General features: G+C 38.2%; 1 protein-coding gene across 1 annotated transcript in view; it reads right to left on the bottom strand.

Moving 5' to 3' along the window:
- The window catches only part of LOC131060098 (glycine-rich domain-containing protein 1), a 141,632-nt gene extending 121,823 nt beyond the window's left edge, over positions 1-19,809 (bottom strand). Inside the window, exons 1-3 of the mRNA XM_057993205.2 lie at positions 19,368-19,809; positions 16,615-16,732; positions 16,245-16,496 (exon numbers count right to left, since the gene is read on the bottom strand). Of these exons, the coding sequence (XP_057849188.2) occupies positions 16,245-16,496; positions 16,615-16,732; positions 19,368-19,537 (540 nt within the window). The 5' untranslated portion in view covers positions 19,538-19,809. The remainder of the gene's footprint in view (positions 1-16,244; positions 16,497-16,614; positions 16,733-19,367) is intronic.
- Positions 19,810-20,851: the final 1,042 nt, after the last annotated feature.

Below are 20,851 nucleotides of genomic sequence, written 5' to 3' on the forward strand. Positions count from 1 at the left end.
CCACACTCCGCCTGAGGAGTGCAATCAATCTAAAAAATAAATAGCAATGGTTTTTCACATATATTCCTCCCCCTTTGATAGCAATGCCAAAGATATGACATAGATATCAAACAGAATATGAAAACTCTCAATCTCAAGGCCGACTACCCCCCCTGAGTAGTAGCATTAGTTCATCAATTCGGAGCAAAAGATAGCTCTGATAATGCATACCGAACTGATGCACATCTACATCATTTAAGTCTCTACCGGAGGGGTAGAAACCCCCATTCTGTCTCTCAAATGCTCAAATGATTCCCGGGACAAAGCTTTAGTGACGATGTCTGCTATCTATCTGTTAGTGTTCACATAAACCAATCTGACTTCTTTTGCTTCCACCTTTTCCTTTAAAAAATTTATACTTGATTGATATATGCTTAGTCTTGGAGTGAAATACCGGATTCTTTGATATGTCAATAGCTGCAAAGTTATCACAATGAATAACAACCGGATCATTACAACTCACTTGTATATCCTTCAACATCTGCTTCATCCATAGAACTTGAGTGCAATTAGTTGCGGCTGCAACATATTCAACTTGAGCAGTAGATAAAGAAATGCATGACTGCTTCTTGCTGATCCATGAAACCAACTTCTTCCCAAGAAAGAATGCTCCACCGGATGTGCTATTTTGGTCATCAACATCACCTGCCCAATCTACATCTGTATATGCACATAAAGTAAAGTCATCATCTTTAGGTTACCATAAACCATATTCAGTTGTTCCTTGCAAATACCAAAATATCCTTTTTATTGCACTTTCATGATTTTCTCTTGGATTACTTTGAAACCTTGATACAATACTGACTGCATTCATTATATCTAGTCTAGTTTGAGTTAAATATAGCAAACCACCAATCATGGATTTATATCTTGTAGGATTTACTGGAGGGGATACATCTTTAATTGACAATTTTTCACTCGTAACCATAGGAGTACTAACCGGTTTGGAATTTTCCATACCAAATTTCTTCAATAATTCCCTTAGATACTTAGTTTGATAGATAAAGATGCCTTTGTCAGTCTGAGTAATCTGAAAACCTAGAACAAATCTTATTTCTCTAGTCATAGACATTTCAAATTCACTCTTCCTATTATCAGATAATTTCATGCACAATTTTTCTTCACCTCCAAAAATGATATCATCAACAAATACTTCAATAATCAGAATATCATCATTAGTGATTTTATAATATAGGTTAGTGTCAGCATTACCTTTTATAAAATCAAGCTTCAAAAGATACTTAACCAACCTTACATACCAAGCTCTAGGAACCTGTTTTAATCCATATAGGGCTTTCCTTAATCTGCAAACCATATTTTTGTCATTTGTCACTAAAAATCCATCAGGTTGCTCAATAAAGACTTCCTCTTCAAGTTCTCCATTCAGAAATGCACACTTAACATCCATTTGATAGACCTTGTAGTTCTTGTAGGCTGCATAAGCAAGAAATAGTCAAACAGCTTCAATTCTAGCTACCGGTGCAAAAGTTTCACCATAATCAATTCCTTCCTTCTGAGAATACCCTTTGCAGACCAATCTAGCCTTGTTTCTTACAACTTGTCCATCCTCATTCAGTTTGTTTCTTAAAACCCATTTAGTTCCAATGACATTCTTATTTTCAGGTCGGGGAACCAAAGTCCAAGTATTGTTCTTTTCTATCTGATCTAATTCATCTTCCATAGCTTTCATCCAACATTCATCTTTACAAGCTTCAATTACTGATGCCAGTTCAATCTGAGAAATGAAACATACCTCTTGATTTGCCAATCTTCTTCTTGTCATAACTCCCTTGTTTTTGTCTCCAATGATCTGATTTTCAGAATGATTTAGCCTTACATACCTTGGTGTTTTCTGATTTTCAGGTTCTCTATGCTGCTCTTCAGTTACAAATGAGTTTTCTGATGATGTCAGGGTAACTGGTTCAGCATTTTGTTCCAGTACAAGCATTACCGGATTAGTTATGATCATTTCCACTGTCGTTTCTCTGTCATAAGATTTAGCTTGTTCATCCACTTTCACATTAGTGCTCTCCACAATTCTCTACAATCTTTTGTTATAGCATCTATATGCTTTGCTCTTAGTTGAATAACCAAGAAATATTCCTTCATCACATCTAGGGTCAAACTTTCCAATGGAATCATCTCTTTTGATATAACACTTACTTCCAAAGATTCTGAAATACTTAAGAGTAGGGGAATGACCAAACCATAATTCATAAGGTGTCTTACCGGTATCTCCTTTGATATGAACTCTGTTGAATGTATAAACCGTTGTACTTACTACTTCTCTCCAATAGATATGAGGCAAATTAGCTTCCATCATCATGGTTCTGGTTGCATCCAAAATGGTTTTGTTCTTTCTTTCCACAATGCCATTCTACTGAGGTGTCTGGGGTGCAGATAATTGTCTCCCAATGCCATTTTTCTCACAATAGCTGTTGAATTCACCAGATGTAAATTCACCACCTTGATCTGATCTCAGACACTTGATTTTCATCCCTGTCTCTGTCTCAACCATAGCTTTAAAGATCTTGAATTTCTCAAAGGCTTCAGATTTCTCCCTTAGAAAAGCAACCCACATCATTCTAGAATAGTCATCAATGATTAACATGAAATATCTATCTCCTTGAAAGCTTCTTGTATTAGCAGGACCACATAGGTCAATATGAATCAAATCAAGAATGTCATTAGATTTATCAAGTATGCTCTTAAAAGTAGTTCTAATTTTCTTACCCATTTGACATTCCTTACATACCGGATTATGAGGCTTCACAATCTTCGGTAAATCTCTAACTGCCTTAGTTGAACTAATCTTTACAATGCAATCAAAATTTACATGACACAACCTCTTATGCCATAGCCAACTTTCATCAATATGTTCAATCAAACATGTTTTTTCACTGGAGTTCAAATGAAAGATGTTACCTTTTGTCTGTGTACCGGTTGCAATCTCCAGTCCTGATTTGCTAATGATTTTGCACTTTCCATCCTTGAATTGTAATTGAAATCCTCTGTCTACCAACTGTCCTACACTCAAAAAATTATGCTTCAGACCTTCAACATAATAGACATTTTCAGTGTTATGCTTACCATCCAATGAAATGGTTCCTCTTAAATTGATCATGCATGCTTTGTTATTCCATTCATCTTTGTCTTCAACTTTTGTTGCAAGGGCCTTTTCCTCATTTTTGATAAATGGTTCTGGATCATCTTCTTTCATAGCATAAAATACCCAGTCTCTTCCATTGCCAGATCCACTAGTTGAATCTCCTGTCGGTTCTTCCTCTGAGTCATCAGTTACTCCTTCCTCATCAACAAAGTAGCATGATTTGTTTTTGTTTCTCCTATACTTATGCTTGATTTGATATTCAGGGTTAGGCTTAAAAGATCTTCTTGCCCTTTCTTCCAATTTAGAATTCCTTTCAGGACATCTAGATGCAAAATGACCTATCTTATTACATGCAAAACATTTGAAAGGAGATTTTCCTTCATACTTACATCCTGTCGGACCTTTAGGTATCCTTCTAGCAAATAGGGCTTCAAGTTGCTCAAGCTCTTCATCTTCTTTCCTAATCTCTTCCAATTCCTTTGCATACAAACTTTCCAATCTTGCTTGCCGATTGATGATGTAGATGCCTTAAATGCATTATCAATCTTTGCAACTCCTAGAGGACCAAATTCTTCAAGCTCAAAAGTAGATATCTTCCCAACATTAGTATCTCTATTGACAGAAGAATTAGGCATGGTTCTTAGCTCATTAATTGCGGTTACCTTCATCTTATATGCTGGTGGCAAAACCTTTAATACTTTTGAAACAATCTCTTCCTCGCTCAGAGATCCACCACAGCACTGAATTCCTAATACAATTTCATTTACCCTTTCCATGAATGCAGAAATTCTTTCATCTTCCTCCATCTTCAAGTTTTCATATCTTACCCGGTAACATTCAAGTTTTGCAATTTTAATGGTGGGATCACCTTCATTCAGAGTCTCCAACTTGTCCCATATAGGTTTTGCCGATGATTTATCTAATAATCCCATGATCTGTTGATCTAATAAGGCACTTAAGAGGGCTTCTCTAGCTCTGCAGTCATTTTCAATGTTCTTTTCCAAGTCTGCCGGTGTAGGATTGCCAGATGCCGGATCATGAGGAGTGTAACCTTTCTGAGTTATTTCCCAAATTTCCTTTCCAATGCATCTTAAATGAGTCTCCATCCGAATTTTCCATACTCCATAGTTTGTTCCATCAAGCCTAGGGTTGTCCATTCGGTAAACAGTAGCTAAACTATTACTTGCCATAGGATCTTCCTCAAGCAGTTAGGTTTCTACAAAAAGAGGACCAAGCTCTGATACCAATTGTTAGGATAACCGATGGACAATCGAGAGGGGGTGAATCAGTTGTCAACAGATTATGTGAATTAAAGCACTTAAAACCTTTTACCGGAATATAAGAAAAAAGATATTGGAATAACTAATAAAGTATTAAAGCATAATTGAAAACCAGAGAATCAATACCATGCAACCATAACACATAACACCATGATTTGTACGTGGAAAACCCAGTAAAGGGAAAAAACGCGGTGGGAAACCCTACCCACAGTCAGATGATACTTCTGCAGAAAGTATATGATTACAATAGGGGCCTGCACATGTAGGAAGGCACACTGCTCATCACAATGGAGTCTCACTAACTACAGAGAGGTTAACCACCTCAAAATATTTGGACAACAATCCGGAAAGAAGAACTGCCTATGATAGCATCAAACATGCCAGATTATAGTTCCGGTTAAGCTCAATACCGGAGGTCTAAAGCCTCTTACATAAACCCAACTCGATCACCTATGATCGACCAAATCCTCTACACAAATGATTATTACATTATTCGATCCTTGCCTATGATCTACAATGAGATCTTACAAATATTTATACAAGCCCTGGACCTAAACAATTAGGTCGGCCACCCAAATGATAATTCAATAGATCCATTACATAATCTTGAAATAAAATCATAAAACATGTCGGCCTAAGGCCAAACAAACATCATCCAATCAATAAAACATCCTGGAAGCGCATCAGAAGGATCCACCAACACATTTCATGAAACCGGTCCATAACCTAGATAGCACCAGACCTAAATTAGATCCACACACACCAAAGCAATGACACCAATCAGTCGAGGCACGAACACAATCACCATCAGCATCCTGAATCCCTTCTAGAAGCTGCACCAACACCACTTAGCATTACATCAAAGATCTTCAATAAAGCTTTGTCGGTGAAACCCTTACCGGACCTACAAAGTAGGCTTACTAGAACATAAGATAGCATCCAATCATCAAGTCAATACCAACTGACTGAAACAAACTTCAAAAGCATATAAACCATTCATACAAACTTATTCCATCATTCAGATCATACCGGTGACAATCAACTAATAATCTTCCCAATCCAGTCCTTCTACCAGAAGTCAGTAAACAACCATAATAACTACTGTTGACATCAATGCAACACATAATCAATTCCTTCATATTGCCAACAGTTTTGGCATCTGGAATTGATCTCTTTGTGGGAGAGGACTTTATTTAATCTAATTTACATGTACTGAGGTTTTTGGGGTCTAATTATTTCCAGTGTTACCCAAGGACATGTTTTCTAGGTAAAACCAAGCATCCCAAAAACGAAAATGTCTCGGGGATGGGGGGACGGTAGGCGACGTGTCCCCTCATCTATTAACTATTAAGTTACATGATGTATATGAATTGTTTACCTCACTGGGTAAACAGAAAGAGTACAGAAGTAACACAGGAATAAACAGTGCAACATGAATGCAAGAATAAGCTTTCCATTAATAACTCAGGGTGTATACAATGGTCATAGTATTATCTGCCGTAAAATAACACACACTTCAATACCCGCAAGTAGTACAATATATAACAGCCGAAGGGGTGCGACACAACCGTCGCAACTCCAACTACCTACCCGTCGGCTAACTAACTACTAACAAATGACATTACTACCAAAACATAAGATATACATATTTCCCAACAACATCATCCCCCCCCCAAAAAAAAAGAAGTTTCCGACGACTAACAACAAAAATGGAGATAACACCACCCATACAAAATATTCATTCAAGACAAAACTAAAGAGGGAGCTGAGGAAGCGTCCCTGAAGTAGAAGGCTAAGATGTCGGTGTCAGGGCCGCTAAGCGGGCGCGGAGCTCATAAACCTGCTGAGTACGTACAGTCACATCACGCTCCACCACCAATACTTTCTCCAAAGCCGTCTTCACCATGTGCGTGGCTTCCAACAACTCCTCTTTTGTATCCGCTGCCTCTGTCATACAGACCAATCGAGTCTGCAATAGGCTCCTCTCGGCACTAACTGCATCCAACTCCTGCTGCACGTGGCTCCTCACACTCTGCTCAGCCGCCAGGCGAGTCTCCACCTCGGCCTTCTCTGCTCGGGTCTCAGTCGTCTCTGCTCGGGCCACCTCGAGCTGTGCCAACAACTGTGCCCTCTCTGCCACCCACGAGGCCTACTGACTGGCCACATCCCTCTCCAACTTGACTCATGTAGCCTCGCGGACCGCAGACTCCTGCTATGTACGCCTCAATGTATAATAAGCATCTTGATAGACCTGCTCAATCTCTCAGACGACTTCCATCACTCAACTCTCCACAATGGGCTTTCGCACAATCCAAGCCTGTAGCATCTCCTTCGTCTTTGTAGTCGGCCATCCCTAAGACTCAAAGCATATAGCAAAGGCTATCGGGCAGCCCACCAGCATAAACTGTAGGACCCGCTCTAACTCCACCACAACCTGCTGTAATGCTTGCATCTGAGCCGTGGCCACCACTTGTCTACCTCTCGTCACCACGACAGCTAAATAGGCCTCAATGTCCTCCCCCGTCTGCTCCGAGGGTTGTGACCAAGATGGAAGTGGCCTCTATGTAAGAGCGCCAAGGGGTAACGGAGAAGTCTCTGGCGGAATGGATATTGCCGCATCCGGCTGGCATGAAGGTACCTCCACCACTAGAGGTGTAACATCCCCCTGTTCCTGTACTGCAGAGACAACCTCTCCTGCCTTGTTCCCAACTGCTAGTCCATGTGCCTCGCCTAATGAGTCATCCAAGTCTACTACCTCTATTGGAGTCTCTCGACAAGGTGAGAATACAGCAGTTCCCACAGATGGTACCACTGTCATCTGAAATCGCCAAGTTAGCCAGCTCTCCATAGACACTACCGACGGGTCTGTACTAGGATCCCCGAGACTCTCTGCATTTCTACCACCAAAGGATGTGTCGCCATAGCCATGGGCTCCTCCAACAAAGAGGGCGAAATAGTCACCACTGCCTTAGTTCCAACAACATCCAATCGCACCTGAGGCTCCTCATCGACCACTACCCGATGTGGCGACTCCTCCACACGCGACTCTCCCATGTCTTTTGTAAGTGCCGAAGGTGGTGCTGGATCCAACGGAGGTGATGCTACCTATTGCTGGATGGGGCCAAGTGCAACTGGCGTGTGGCTCTGGCCAAATGCAGGAATAAAGGTGCCTCCCACTCCGGATGACATCAGAGGTGTGCCCACCGGTAGCAAGGGCGGGGCAAAAAGAACCCTCTCCTCCGTCATCTTGCTGCTATCATCCTCCTCATCCTCTGCTTTTGAATCCTCTATACTACTGGAAGTCTCCCTCCCACTATCAGGTTCCCCTAAGGCCGTATCCACCATCCCGTTCCGCTTCGCGGAAGAGTGCCCAATGTCTAGGTGTCTCCAATACATGATAGGAGGCTCACCCATTGCCAACAGTCCCTGTGGCCGTACCTTCAGCTCTACCTCCGGCACGGCTTCCCGTGTGGCCTCCAAGAATAGCCCTATAACATAGTGGGGCATATAGAACGTGCGATGCTGCATCGTCAAAAACTCATACATGCGCTCTACTAGCAACGCGGCCCAATCGTACACAATGCCATTCATCAGCCCGTTCATTAGCATAATCTGAGGGAGGGCGATGTCCGACGCCCTACCCGATCCCGTCAACCTACTCTTAATGACATCCATAATGCACCGCCAGTGGCCCTCTGCAACAAATGTCTTCCAGATTCCTTGTCCCTTTGTGGCATTAGCCACGCTGTCCAGCTCTGCTGTCATCAAGTTCCTAGATATTAATTTAATCCAATACTCCTCCCGCTTCATCTTCTTAGCCTTCAACTCTATTTTCCTACCCTGTCTGCTTGGAATGCCGAATACTTTAGTAAAGTCCACCGCTTTGAAGGATATGGTGACATCCCTCCCGAGGCATTCAAAAGTATTGGTGCATGTGTGTCTGTCGAAGGTGTCCACCATGAACCGTAGGGCACCCTCATACTCACGGATAGGAAACAAGTGCATTCGAATAGCCCACTCCACTTGTGCCTTACGAAGATTCTGCTTCACCAAATCATCGTCGGGAGTGTCCTGCCACCATTTCCGACATTCCGACCCATTCAGGCCTTCAAAGGTGATATTCTGAGGTGTTAATGTATTTTTCCCACTTATGGCAATTTGTGGTGCTTTCTGTTTTTGCTTCTGGCTGGCGCTGGCATCCATTGTGCTCCCTGTCACACGCACGCCTGATGACAAGACCCTGGTATTTCTATCCATCTGGCTGCTACTGGAGGAAGCCTGCAACTACTTTTTCCAGCTTCGTTTCCCCGCTGACGCCATTAATTTCTGGTATAACTGATTTCTGGTTAAAAGTCGTACGGTCGTTGGACACCTTCGTAACCACCTTCTTCAGTTGTGTATGGCTGCGTTGCTGTGCGGGGTTGCTGCGTGTGCGGCTGCATTGCTGTGCGGGGCTGCTGTTGTGAGCGTCTCTCTTTTCTTTTTTGTTCTTCTTCCGTTTTTTGTTTGGCGTGGGCTACATGTCTTACTTTGTGCGTGGGCTGTGTGGTGCGGGGTTCTTATTTTATTTTATTTTTGCATTGGCGGGGTGTACACTGCACGGTGGTATCCATCGCACGGTGGGCACACCGTTGGTGTTACCACCGCATGGTGGTTCCACCGTCAGTGGTCCCACCATCGATGGTCCCACCGCCGGTGTTATCACCGCACGGTGGTTCCACCATTGGTGGTCCACACTCACCACATGGTGGCCCCCGTCGGTGTCACCACCGTACGTCCATTTTTTTTTTTAGAATACTATCAAACATCCTAATTGGAGGGTCCAGGTTCCCTCCATTCATGGTAAACTTTTAATTTCGACCCATTGACGGCATCTGGTATCTCCTTCCTGTCGAGTGTCCACAACCTAATCGCCCCGTTGGCATTGACCTCGCGTACCTTGAAGGTCCCTAGCCATCGCACTTTAAATTTTCCTGGTTTGATTTCGTTCCTCCCGTTGAATTTCAACACTAACTGCCTAGGAGTAAACTTCATTCGTCAAAGATGCTTGTCGTGCCAGACCTTCCGTCTTTGCTGGGCTGCCTCTGTGGCCCATTGTGCCATCATTCTTTTTTCGTCCAACTTGCTTAAGGCATACAATCTCTCCCTCAAACTCTCCATATCCCCGAGTCTGTTCTCTACTGTAATGTGAAGGCTTGGCACCATGAATTCCGCTAGCACCACAGCTTCCTACTCGTACATGAGTTGGAATGGAGTGTGGCCTGTGGTCACCTTGTAGGTTGTACGGTAGGCCCACAAGACCGAAGGTAACTTTTCTTCCCAGTCTTCTCCCTCGACACCGCACGACTTGTATATCACACTCACAATAATCTTGTTGGTAGCCTCGGCCTATCCGTTGGCTCGCGGGTAGTAGGGGCTAGATAGTGAATGAAAAATCTTGAATTTTGTAGTAAGGAGTTTAATCACGTGGTTCACAAAATGTCTGCCTCTGTTGCTTGTCAACTGCATAGGGATCCCATACCGTGTAATAATTTGCTCGTAGATAAATCTTGATGTACTTATGGCCGAGTTGTCTGGTAGGGCTCGTGCTTCAACCCACTTTGTTAAATATTCAGTGACTACCACAATGTAGCGACACCTCCTAGCACGGCTCACTTTGAGCAGCCCAATGAAATCCAGCCCCCAACGCTCGAATAGTTCTTGAGCATGCAACGAGTTGAGGGGCATGAAATCCCTTTTCAGTGGCCTCCCCGCTCTCTGGCAGGTATCACAACCCACTACCCATTCTCTCGCATCATTATACAATGTGGGCCACCAGAGGCCTGCTAGCAACACCTTCCTTGTTGTAGTGTCCAGTCCCATATGGCCTCCTGCGGGCCCCTCATGTGCTTCCCTGAGGATGCTTGGCACCTCTTCCTCTATCACACACCGACGTAGCACCTCGTCGGGCCCCATTTTATACAATAAACCATTAATCAGCTGGAATGTGCGGCTTCTCAACACAAGCTTTCTTCGCTCTCCCGACAGCATGCCTTGGGGGAATACAGAGGTGGAGAGATATTCCCCAATGGCAGTATACTATTAAGTTGCATTGTGTATATGAATTTATGAATTTCAACTCTCATTTGAACTCTTAATTCAACTCAATTGCTTTGTATAATGTATATGATGAATGATTTATCGATGTTATCATATGAATATTTGAAATTTCCCTATATATTATAAATTTTCCCTACTTTTTATTTAGCCATCCCCTGTCATCCCCAAAATAGCCAAAAAAAAATCTGTCTTGGAAACCCGTCCCCTCGTCCCCCAATCCCCCCATCCTAGAAACTTGGGGTAACATAGATTATTTCATTTGAGGAGGTATCATGAGTTTTTATGTTCATTCTTTTGTTATCATCCTAGCAAAAGGTAATTATGAGTCTTGGCAAGAGGGCGTCTCGACACATCTCAGGTGGCTTGTTTTTTTGCCTTATCTATATGGACTCATCTCTAAATCAGTCATAGGGAAGGGTGGGATTTCTTGGAGGATCGTTAATGGCCATGTTGTAAGAATTATTTTGTCTAGTGTTTATCTTGACACTATGTATGCTTTATTAGACATTGATTCTCTCCACACACTTTGGACTCACCTTTGGAAGATCTATAGAGACCCTCATTTCTCTCCATTCCTAAAGGATCTTGCAGAAGATTATCTTATTCCCCTTACACATGCAGATTGTATACCTTTTGATCAAGGTACTCTTGAGATGCAAGTTGATCACAAGTCTTACACGCTACGATGGATCAAAGACTTGTCTCTCAATTCTCACTTCTACATTGAGATACCACCTCAATCTTCATCATCAAAGTTGTTGCTAATGACCTTGGCATTGGTACATGCATGGCCCCCATTGATTTGTTTGCAACAAGAAATTGTTCTTCTAGACACAACTACTTAGGATTCATATCTTGCAAACATATCATCCTTGTTTGTGGAGTCTCATATTGCAGATTTGAAGGCATATCTAAAAAACATTCATCAATGTTTTCAACCCATCCTCGTCGCGCATGGAGCTTGTTCTTCATCAATTTTCACAAGGTTCTGATTTGTCACCTTCTACACTAATTGGGCATGTACCCGATTAGTTTGTGGCATCATCCTCCTTCGTGGACATAGTAACATTTCAGCAATTTCTAGAGGCATAGACTATTTGGATTTGGATTTCTATTTCTTCCAGTTTATGGAATAGCTTTTCATATCACCAATGGATTTCTTTCTTCCTAAGGGGAGAAACGTTGTTTACAGGTAGAGGATCATTTTTTGTCTTCAAGCTTTCATCACTAGCATAAGAGCAACTTCTTCATAGGGGGGATTCCTATCCTCATTTTCTCTCTCTTATAAGGGGAACATTTAATGTACTATTGTGACAGAAGCGGCCCTTGGGGGGTCACATTGAGTCCTTTCTTTCTTTCACTAGTGCATTTATTATATTTTTCTCTCTTTTGGAGAGGAATCTATCCCTTACAGTTTTCTCCTTTTCTTTGGTTGTGAGAGATTACATTGGTTTGTGCATGGGTGCATAATTATTAGGCCTTGTTGTCAAGACCCATTCCTACTTGCATTCATGCATTCATCATTTAGCTCTTTAGCCTATCCCTAAGTTAGTCTTAAGGAGGGGTGTTGGAGTAATTAAAGACATTATCTAGTTAATAATATAATTAGGTCCTTTATTACTTTATTCACTTAAGCTAAACTTAGAAGTGTTTTTTATCTTTTATTAGATTGAGTTTTATTTAACACATTCTTTCATCCTTTTCTATAAGGATTCATTGTATTCATTTGTATCATGAAATCTTTTGTGCATCAATGCAATTCTCAAGTTGTTAAACGAATTTATCTTGCTTGATCTCCATTTGTGACAAGTGTTTTCCTTGCAAGTGGTTCATGGGCTTGTAGGGTTGAAAATCCAATCTACACATTTGGGAAAACACCTTGTGCAAGGTGATGAGCAAGTAATTTTTTCTCTAACTTATATTGTTTCACAGAGATTTGAACCTAATACATCTGTGAAGGCCAAAGAAAATTCTGAATGGGATGCTATCATGAAGGTGGAGCATGATGCCTTGATGAAAAATAATATTTGGGTGTTGATGAAATTACCCCTAGGAAAGAAATCCATTGGTTGTAAATGGATTTATATAGTGTAAATCAGATGGTTATTTTGTGCAAGTTTTATATTGTGACCAAAGGATGTGCATAGGAGGAAGGGCTAATGAAGAGACCTTTGCCCCTACAATATAGATGCTAATCTTTTGGTTCGTGTAATGTCCCCACTTTGAAATATAATTTAATAATAAATAGTAATAATAAAATCAAAATACAAAAGAACAAAAATAAAAATTAAATTAAAATATAAAAGAATATAATTAAAATTTGATTAAAGTTAATGGATGGTCAAAAGGCATCAAATGATAAGTTGCAACTCCCCCAAATATGAGTTATAAAAGGGAGAAGAGAATTCATGTGAAGGGGGGATAATTTGAGAAACAGAAGTGCAGATCTGATTGTAAAATGTTGTGTCCCTTTCAAAGGGCAGAAATAATGAAGAGTTGCATTCTTTCAAAGGCTGCTAATAGTGAAAGGGTGTGTCTCTTACCAAAGGGCATACATGATGAAGAGGTCTGATCTCTCCGTCACATTGAGAGATATAAAGGAAAGGAATCAAAGCATCCAGTGACATCACCCTCAAACAGATCAGATCAGAACTGTTATTAAGTTACAGGTAGTAACATCCTTGTTCTTGGTGGTATGCATGAGGATATGCTTAATATGTATGCTTAATATATGAAGCCTGTTAATATTCTTATGCAGAATTTAGTAGTAATATTAATAATATTAATATAGACTGCAATATGTATGACAGTCATACTTAATTTCGTATATATTCATAATAATTGAAAGACAAATATATTCACAGTCTAAAATTTAAATACTTAATCAATTCTAGTTCTATTCCCCAAGGGAGACGGGTGCTGTTAGGGAGAGGCAGAGTAAATCTACTCCAAGATGAAAGAGCCCCAAGGATGAAAGGACTGATGTTCCTGACATCTAGGCTGAATTAGGGAGGTGGTGTCATAGCGCCCTAGACAAGCCAATGCCCTCTTCTGGGATTAAGAATAAGAAGGGATTAGGAATTAGGACTGGAGTAATGACAATATTAAGTTGAATTATGGACAACTTTAATTATCTATTCTGAATTAATGTAATATACTAGATAGTAATGTATGTTTCCCTTTGGTAATCGACAGCCTCCTAATAGGGGACATTACAGTTGGTTATCTCCCTTTTTTTGCTTAATTTAGATGGAAGGGCTAATGAAGAGACCTTTGCCCCTACAGTATAGATGCTAATCTTTTGGTTGGTTATCTCCCTTTCTTTGCTTAATTTAGATGGAAAGTATTTTAAATGGATGTCAAAAGTGCCTTGTTGAAAGAAACCTTTGCCCCTACAGTATAGATGCTAATCTTTTGGTTTGTTATCTCCCTTTCTCTACTTAATTTAGATGGAAAGTATTTTAAATGGATGTCAAAAGTGCCTTATCGAAAGAAGACTTGGAGGAAGAGATCTACAAAACTTAGCCACGAGGCTTCTAGGTTCAAAACAAAGAACATTTGATTTGCAAGTTGGTAAAATCCTTGTATGGACTTAAGTAGGCTTCTCCAGCCTGGTATTTAAAAATTGATCAATATTAGAGAGATTCTAATTTTTTTAAAATCTATTTTTAACCCACTCTCAATGTCAAAATTAGTTGTTTATAGTGATGGTCCTGACATCATTGGAAGTAGTGTTATTCTAATTGAATAGGTGAAACATGATATATGTTTTGTTTCTGAAATGGCAGATCTAGGCCTTCTCCTATTTTGTTTAGATGTAGAATTTTAGCAAAATGATCAAAAAAAAAATCTATCACAAAGTATGCTGAATCTCTTTTAGAAAATTTTCAAATGACTGAATGTAATGCTACATCTACTCTTATAGAAGTTGGGATCAAGCTCTAAACTAACATTATTTCATCACTAGTCAATGAAACAATCTATCAACAATTGGACAGAAGTTTGATTTATCTTAGACCAGATTGTTGTTTTGTAGTCGGTTGTCTTTCTCAATTCATGTCTAGACCTCAGAGGAACAATGGCAAGCTGCAAAATGAATTCTCTGTTATAACAAAGGGTCCCTCAACTTTAGCATCCTATACTAACAATCTGTTAACTTCATGCTACTTGGATATGCTAACTCTGATAGGGCTGGCTCAATTGACAATAGGAAGTCTACAATAAGTTATGTTTTTGCTCTCAGTTCAAGAGTAATTTCCTGATAGAGTAAGCTTCAAAAAACAATTGCTTTTCTCCATAGACACAAAACATAAGGCAATAGTCAATACATGTTGTGAGGCAATATGGTTATGAAGGCTCTTGGGAGATATTCAGTTGGATCAAACCACACCAACCTCACTTTTATGTGACAACCAAAGTGTTCTCAAAATGGTCAAGGATCCAGTCTATCATGCCTGAACTAAGTATATTAACATAATTAAATTCAACAGTTGGTTGATAAATAAGACATTTGTCCTTATTATTGTCCTCCAGAAGAGCAGATTACAGAAATAATGACTAAACACTTGGTAAAGACAAATTTGTCAAATTCAGGGATAAGCTTGAAATTGCACTTGGTTTACTATTAAGGGGGGTCGAGTGGTTGGGTGGGAGAAGAGGGTTATTAGATTAATACAAACTTTATAATAATAGTAAATGCTATCATTAGTACATTGTTATAAATTGTTTTACTTTTACATTGGTTGTCACTTGTTGAGAGTTTCTTCCTAAATCATAGGCTGATTTGTTTAAGTCCCTAGCTTATTATCATAAGCCATTCCACAATCTAATAGTCATTGACTCGAGAATATATTGTTAATGGTTTCCTAAGAGATCATTTTTCAGATTACAGTGAGCTCTGATCCAATCCATCTTGTTGGATAGCCTTATGGATTTGTTAAAAGTTATATTTAATTTTTTACTTCTCCTTTGAAAATGCTTACAAAATCAGATTTTTGTCAACTTCTTTGATGATCTTTGTTTCTACTTTTAACAGCTCACTTACATACATTTCTGGAACCAGCTTCAGGGATGGTTTCATCCCACCAAGTATCCATGAAATTGTATAGAAATTTGTGTAATTGCCACTGTAGTTTGAATGTAAACAGGAAACTATAAGGAGGCTATTCTTTCTGTGGAGGATTATCCCTTCTGAGAGAAAACATAAAATGAGCATGATCAGAACTGCAGAATATGCAGTTGTTGTTGGGGCATCTGGAGGCCAAGAATTGATCTAATATCTATCTACTTAAATAATAAGTGGCACTCCTATTAGGGACATAAACATCACCTTACATAAAGTTTATATTTTCTTTCAACCCTTGAAAACCCACAGCAATCCAACTTCGCTTAGCAGAGATAACAGTACATGATATGGATCTCAGATCCTCCTGAAAGACCATCAGTTGAAAACTTGAAACAACTACAAATACCTATTATTGAGATTATATCTGCCTATTTACATAGTATATCAAAATAGTTTTCTCTGCATGCTTGTGAGGAGGATTTAATGAACTTGAAAAAATTCACATGAAACAACGTGACCAATTTAAACATTCCTATTACAAACATAAAATATAGATAATGAAGATTGACACTCAAAACTACATAGTTGAATCTTGATATCATCAGACAATTTAATACACTAGGAAACCACCATTTAAATGAAATTTACATACCTGATGGTAGAATTTTTTCTGATTGTAGACAGCCTGCTCAAGCTCAACCTCAAATGGTGTTTTTTCACAACAGACATCAGCATCTGAAAGGCCAAGGTAGTCTTTGGGATCTAACCGATATGGATGCCCAGGATATCTTTTATCCCAAATATATGCACTTCCATCCACAGCAATTTCTTTCATCGGTGCATCTATGAATGGAGGATCCAACACCCTACCAAATAATCTTTGACAATCTTTTTCATATGCTACCTATAATCAAACAGCTATTTTATTTTCCATATTTTTGGGCTAAAAACTTAAAACTAAATAAATCTGTAATTTATGATGCTTAGTTGTTCATTACAAATGAAGAAATATGAATATGTACCGGATTTAATCTATGACAATGCCATATCCAACCGCACTCCAAGGGTGGAACAAGAGGAATCCATGAAGCACTGTACCCATCTAACTCTGCTAAAAGTGGAAGCCAGTACTTTACATACCTGTAGAATCCAACAATATGTTTATCTTGTAGTATTAATTAATTAAAAAGTTTGAAAGCCATATATGCATTAATATTTCTACCAGGAATTGAAGATAGTTCCTTTGAAGATTATGGATAGTGTAGGATCCGAGATCAAAGCCGCAGAAAATAATGGAAGTTTACATTTGCAAAATGATATAAGATAAACATTCAGACATATATCATACAGGATTTTGATATTGATGACATAGTCAATGACCTCAACAGAGGCTTTCCCTCTTAACTGTTACAACCATTTTTTCCCATAGGGACCAATTATTAATTACCCAACATAAATCATAAATTATTAAATTAACACAATATTATTAACTACAAATTAACTGTTCAATCATAAACCTAACGAACCTCCCTTGATCCAAGGGGGCCAAAAAATGATCTAGACCATCCATCAATTTGGTTCATTTGGTTACTCTATAAATTCATTCTTATGTCTCTTGATATCGACAGACCAATATTGACACCTATACACATCCCTGTGATGCCTGACCCTTTGGATCACATTCCTATGTGAGAAACACCTGTTAGTCTTGTACATCTAGTGTCTTGTGCCACTACTCCCTACAATCTGAAGATCCAATTTATCTCCCTAACACTACTTAACATGAACATGCTGAAAATCATCTATCAACATGCCTTCGATCATCTATACCACATGCAATATGAGCAATTTTCTTCATTACCAACTACAAGGACCGTGGTCCTAATGATTCCTTGTGCCAGCAACCCTTAAGTGCATCCTCAACCAACGACCAACTAGCTGACAACATATCAATTTACCCCACTTTGCCTCTACTTCTTTGACACAGGCAACCCCTATCAGAGGCATAAAACTACTCATCGACTAATCATGAAGACATGCATTCGCTACTACCAGTCAAGAGGTGGAAATAGAATAACATAAGCCCACTAGACGACTACTCCTCATCAATGCTCCTCAAAAGTAAACCAAAATTGAACACAACAAATCACACTATAACATTAATTTGGAACACCACTAAACTGAAAGCAAATCGTTTATTCCTACTAAAAATGATATTCAAATATTCTATCCATTCTCTAAGCAAATAGTTAACCCGAGAAGGGAACGGTCCTTCAACCTCGTAGTGGATACTCCAACTTCCATTTCAATCCCATTAGATTTTAGAGTGTAAATCATCTTCAACAAAATAAGATTCCTCTTCCAAAGAAGAAGCAACAAAATAAGATTTCTCTTCCAAAGAAAAAGCAACAAAATGCACTTGTGATTTTTTTCCTTTAAAGTACAATCACATGCATAATGGCCAAACTTTTTACATAAAAAACATTTCACAGATTTTAATTTTGGACTCATTGTTACTAACTTATTGGTACTGGAAGAAAAAGAATAAATAGGATCATCCTGATAATTGTGGTGAGAAAACTTCTTATGATTTGATAAAATAAAACGTTTTTTCTTCTGTTTGGAAGCAATAACATAAGCTCCTTCAAATGCAAAAAAGTTTTCTTCTTTGTAAATTGGCATTCATGTTGAGCAAGCAATTCACATATTGAATCAAATGTTGTCTTACTAAGTTTATTGCTGAGCTGTAATATTTACAGGAAGTTTGTGTAGTTGAAATAAGTCCAATCAAAATATTAAAGATCAGCATATCATCATCAATTTTACCACCTGCAGTACTATAGTCTTGGTTTACATTTTCCACACTAGAGATGTATTCTATAACATCTTCATCATCGTTGAGTTTAGTGTTTTAACAATTATATTAATAGATCAATGCAGGATGCTTGTCATATAAACCCTTAAGTGACTTCCAAGCTTCAGATTTAATAGCTATGTGAATAATAACTTGTAAAGAGCAAGAATATTTCAACAGTGCTAAAGCTTTCTTGTCTCACTTTTGAAACACAGATAATTTAGCAACATTTTAGGGGGTGTAGGTTGATTCTCAACCAAATCTCAAAGATCATTGAATATAAGTATATTTTCCGTATTCGTACTCCAAACTTTATAAGTTTTTGGTGTCAGTTTTCCTGTTTGTGAGATGAAACTAGTAATTTTAGAAATATTGATACTCTAAGAAAATAAGGCACAAGGAATGATAGAAAATTTTGTCTAAGAAAATCATTAAAATGATACCTATTACTTCAAAAATATCCTTATTACTCCATACTTATTTTCCAAAAACACATTGGCTAAAACTTACTTTATCTTCCATTATTATGAAACTCCAAATAAATCGTTAAATACCAACTACACAGTCCATAATGCTGCCCTTTTTGTATAAATCGCATGAATAAAGAAAACAACAAAACAAGATACAAACCAAACTCTACATATTTAACTAATGATGATTTGCACAGACCAAAATTGCTTTATCTCAGAAACTTTCACGAGTAAAAGGTATAACAGTCAATTTTAAGCTAGCAACTTCACTACAAAGTGTTTATAATGTGAACCTCAAATAAAAGCTTAAGGGTCACTGAAAAAATGTAATAAATGCAGGGAAAAATAAGTTAAATCTAAAATCTTGATAAATACAAAAAATATAAATACCCAAAAAATTCAAATGCCTATGAATAAAAACCAGTTCCAAGTAAGCATGTGTAAAATTTACCTTCTTACTGCTGCAAGTAGAAGAGGACCCTGGTAAAGAGAAGGGTAGCATGAATGTACAGATTGGAGAAAAAAGATTTGTTCTTTGGCAGCAGTCACCAGATCATGTGCTGTGAAACTTACATTTTGTGCTCTGCTTCTGTGAAACTTACATTTTGTGCTCTGCACCATTCATTTTCCTGTCGAGCATCCATAGCTTACTGTAAGTTCCAGTCAACTTGTGAATTAACCCATGAGGAGGTATTTCTAACAATAAAGCTTCAGTAGAAATCATCGTTCTTGGAAATTGTTTGGAAACTTCCGGTCTTGGAGTTCAGGCTAGGGATGGCCGGCCTCACTTCTTTATTATTGTATGATAGTGAAGGTATATTATCGCAATATCCTTGCAAGAAAGACGTTTTTATATGTCGTACAATATTCACAGACAATTTTGTACTTACTATGTGGTTTCTTCAGAAATACTGGGTCATTTCCCTTATATCTATTTATATTGATGAAAGTATAATAATTATTAAAAATTATGGTTTTTTCTTCCAAAATTCTTAATCAAGTTTAGTTTGCTTGTTTCAAGTTTCAAATTAATAAAATTTGTAGCTCATACAAAAATAAAGCGAAATAATTTAATAAGATTAATATAGAAATTAAATAAATATATGAATGATATTGATGCTTAATGTATTTGAAATAACAAGTATAGATGTAAATGTAATAAAATAAATATAGAGTTTGTGATTGAAGAATGAATAATATTGATTTCGTCATAAATTGATGTCTTAATAAAGATAGAAGATCAAAAGTTATATTTTATCTCAGAATCAAAAAATGTTTACATTATGGAGGGTTGAGTCTATAGATCAAGATCATATGTATGCTTGTGAAATTGTCTTGCACCTATGAAAATGATTTGACAATTTGTATATTCTTGTAACTTGTTTTGCCAATTTGTCATTGTCTAACACTGTCATTTTTACTATTTGAAAATAAGTAGTATTTAAAACTATATTGGAAGAGTTCCTATTATGTTTCTAGGGGAAATGCTCTTCTATGTCAATCCTTAGAAATGTGTGTAAACAATTGAAAACGACAAATATTGATTGTGCAAATGCTTCTAGAATGAATGTGCATATTTAAATTCATTTTAGTGCACTAAATCCAAATATTCAACTCCTTAAGATGAAATGATACTCAAAGACGTGAACTAAATGCCTTTAAATGATACTCAAAAGCATATGTAAATATAAAGAACCCTTTGTTTTTATTACTATAGTACACTTACATATTTACTTAGAATTTACTTACATAGAACTAAATTCTAGTAAAATTCTTTTACTTTTTTTTTTAAATTGGAATAAGCAATCAAAGATTACAAAGAGAATAGAGAAACAGCAACCTGCTGAAAACAACCAGCTGCTACAAAATTACAAACAGCAGCACAGTTCCACTGGAAAATGCACAGCAGCAACAAGAAAATGCTACCAGAACAGC

The sequence above is a fragment of the Cryptomeria japonica genome, chromosome 1 (genome assembly GCF_030272615.1).
Source record: "Cryptomeria japonica chromosome 1, Sugi_1.0, whole genome shotgun sequence".
In the NCBI taxonomy this organism is placed as follows: Eukaryota; Viridiplantae; Streptophyta; class Pinopsida; order Cupressales; family Cupressaceae; genus Cryptomeria; species Cryptomeria japonica.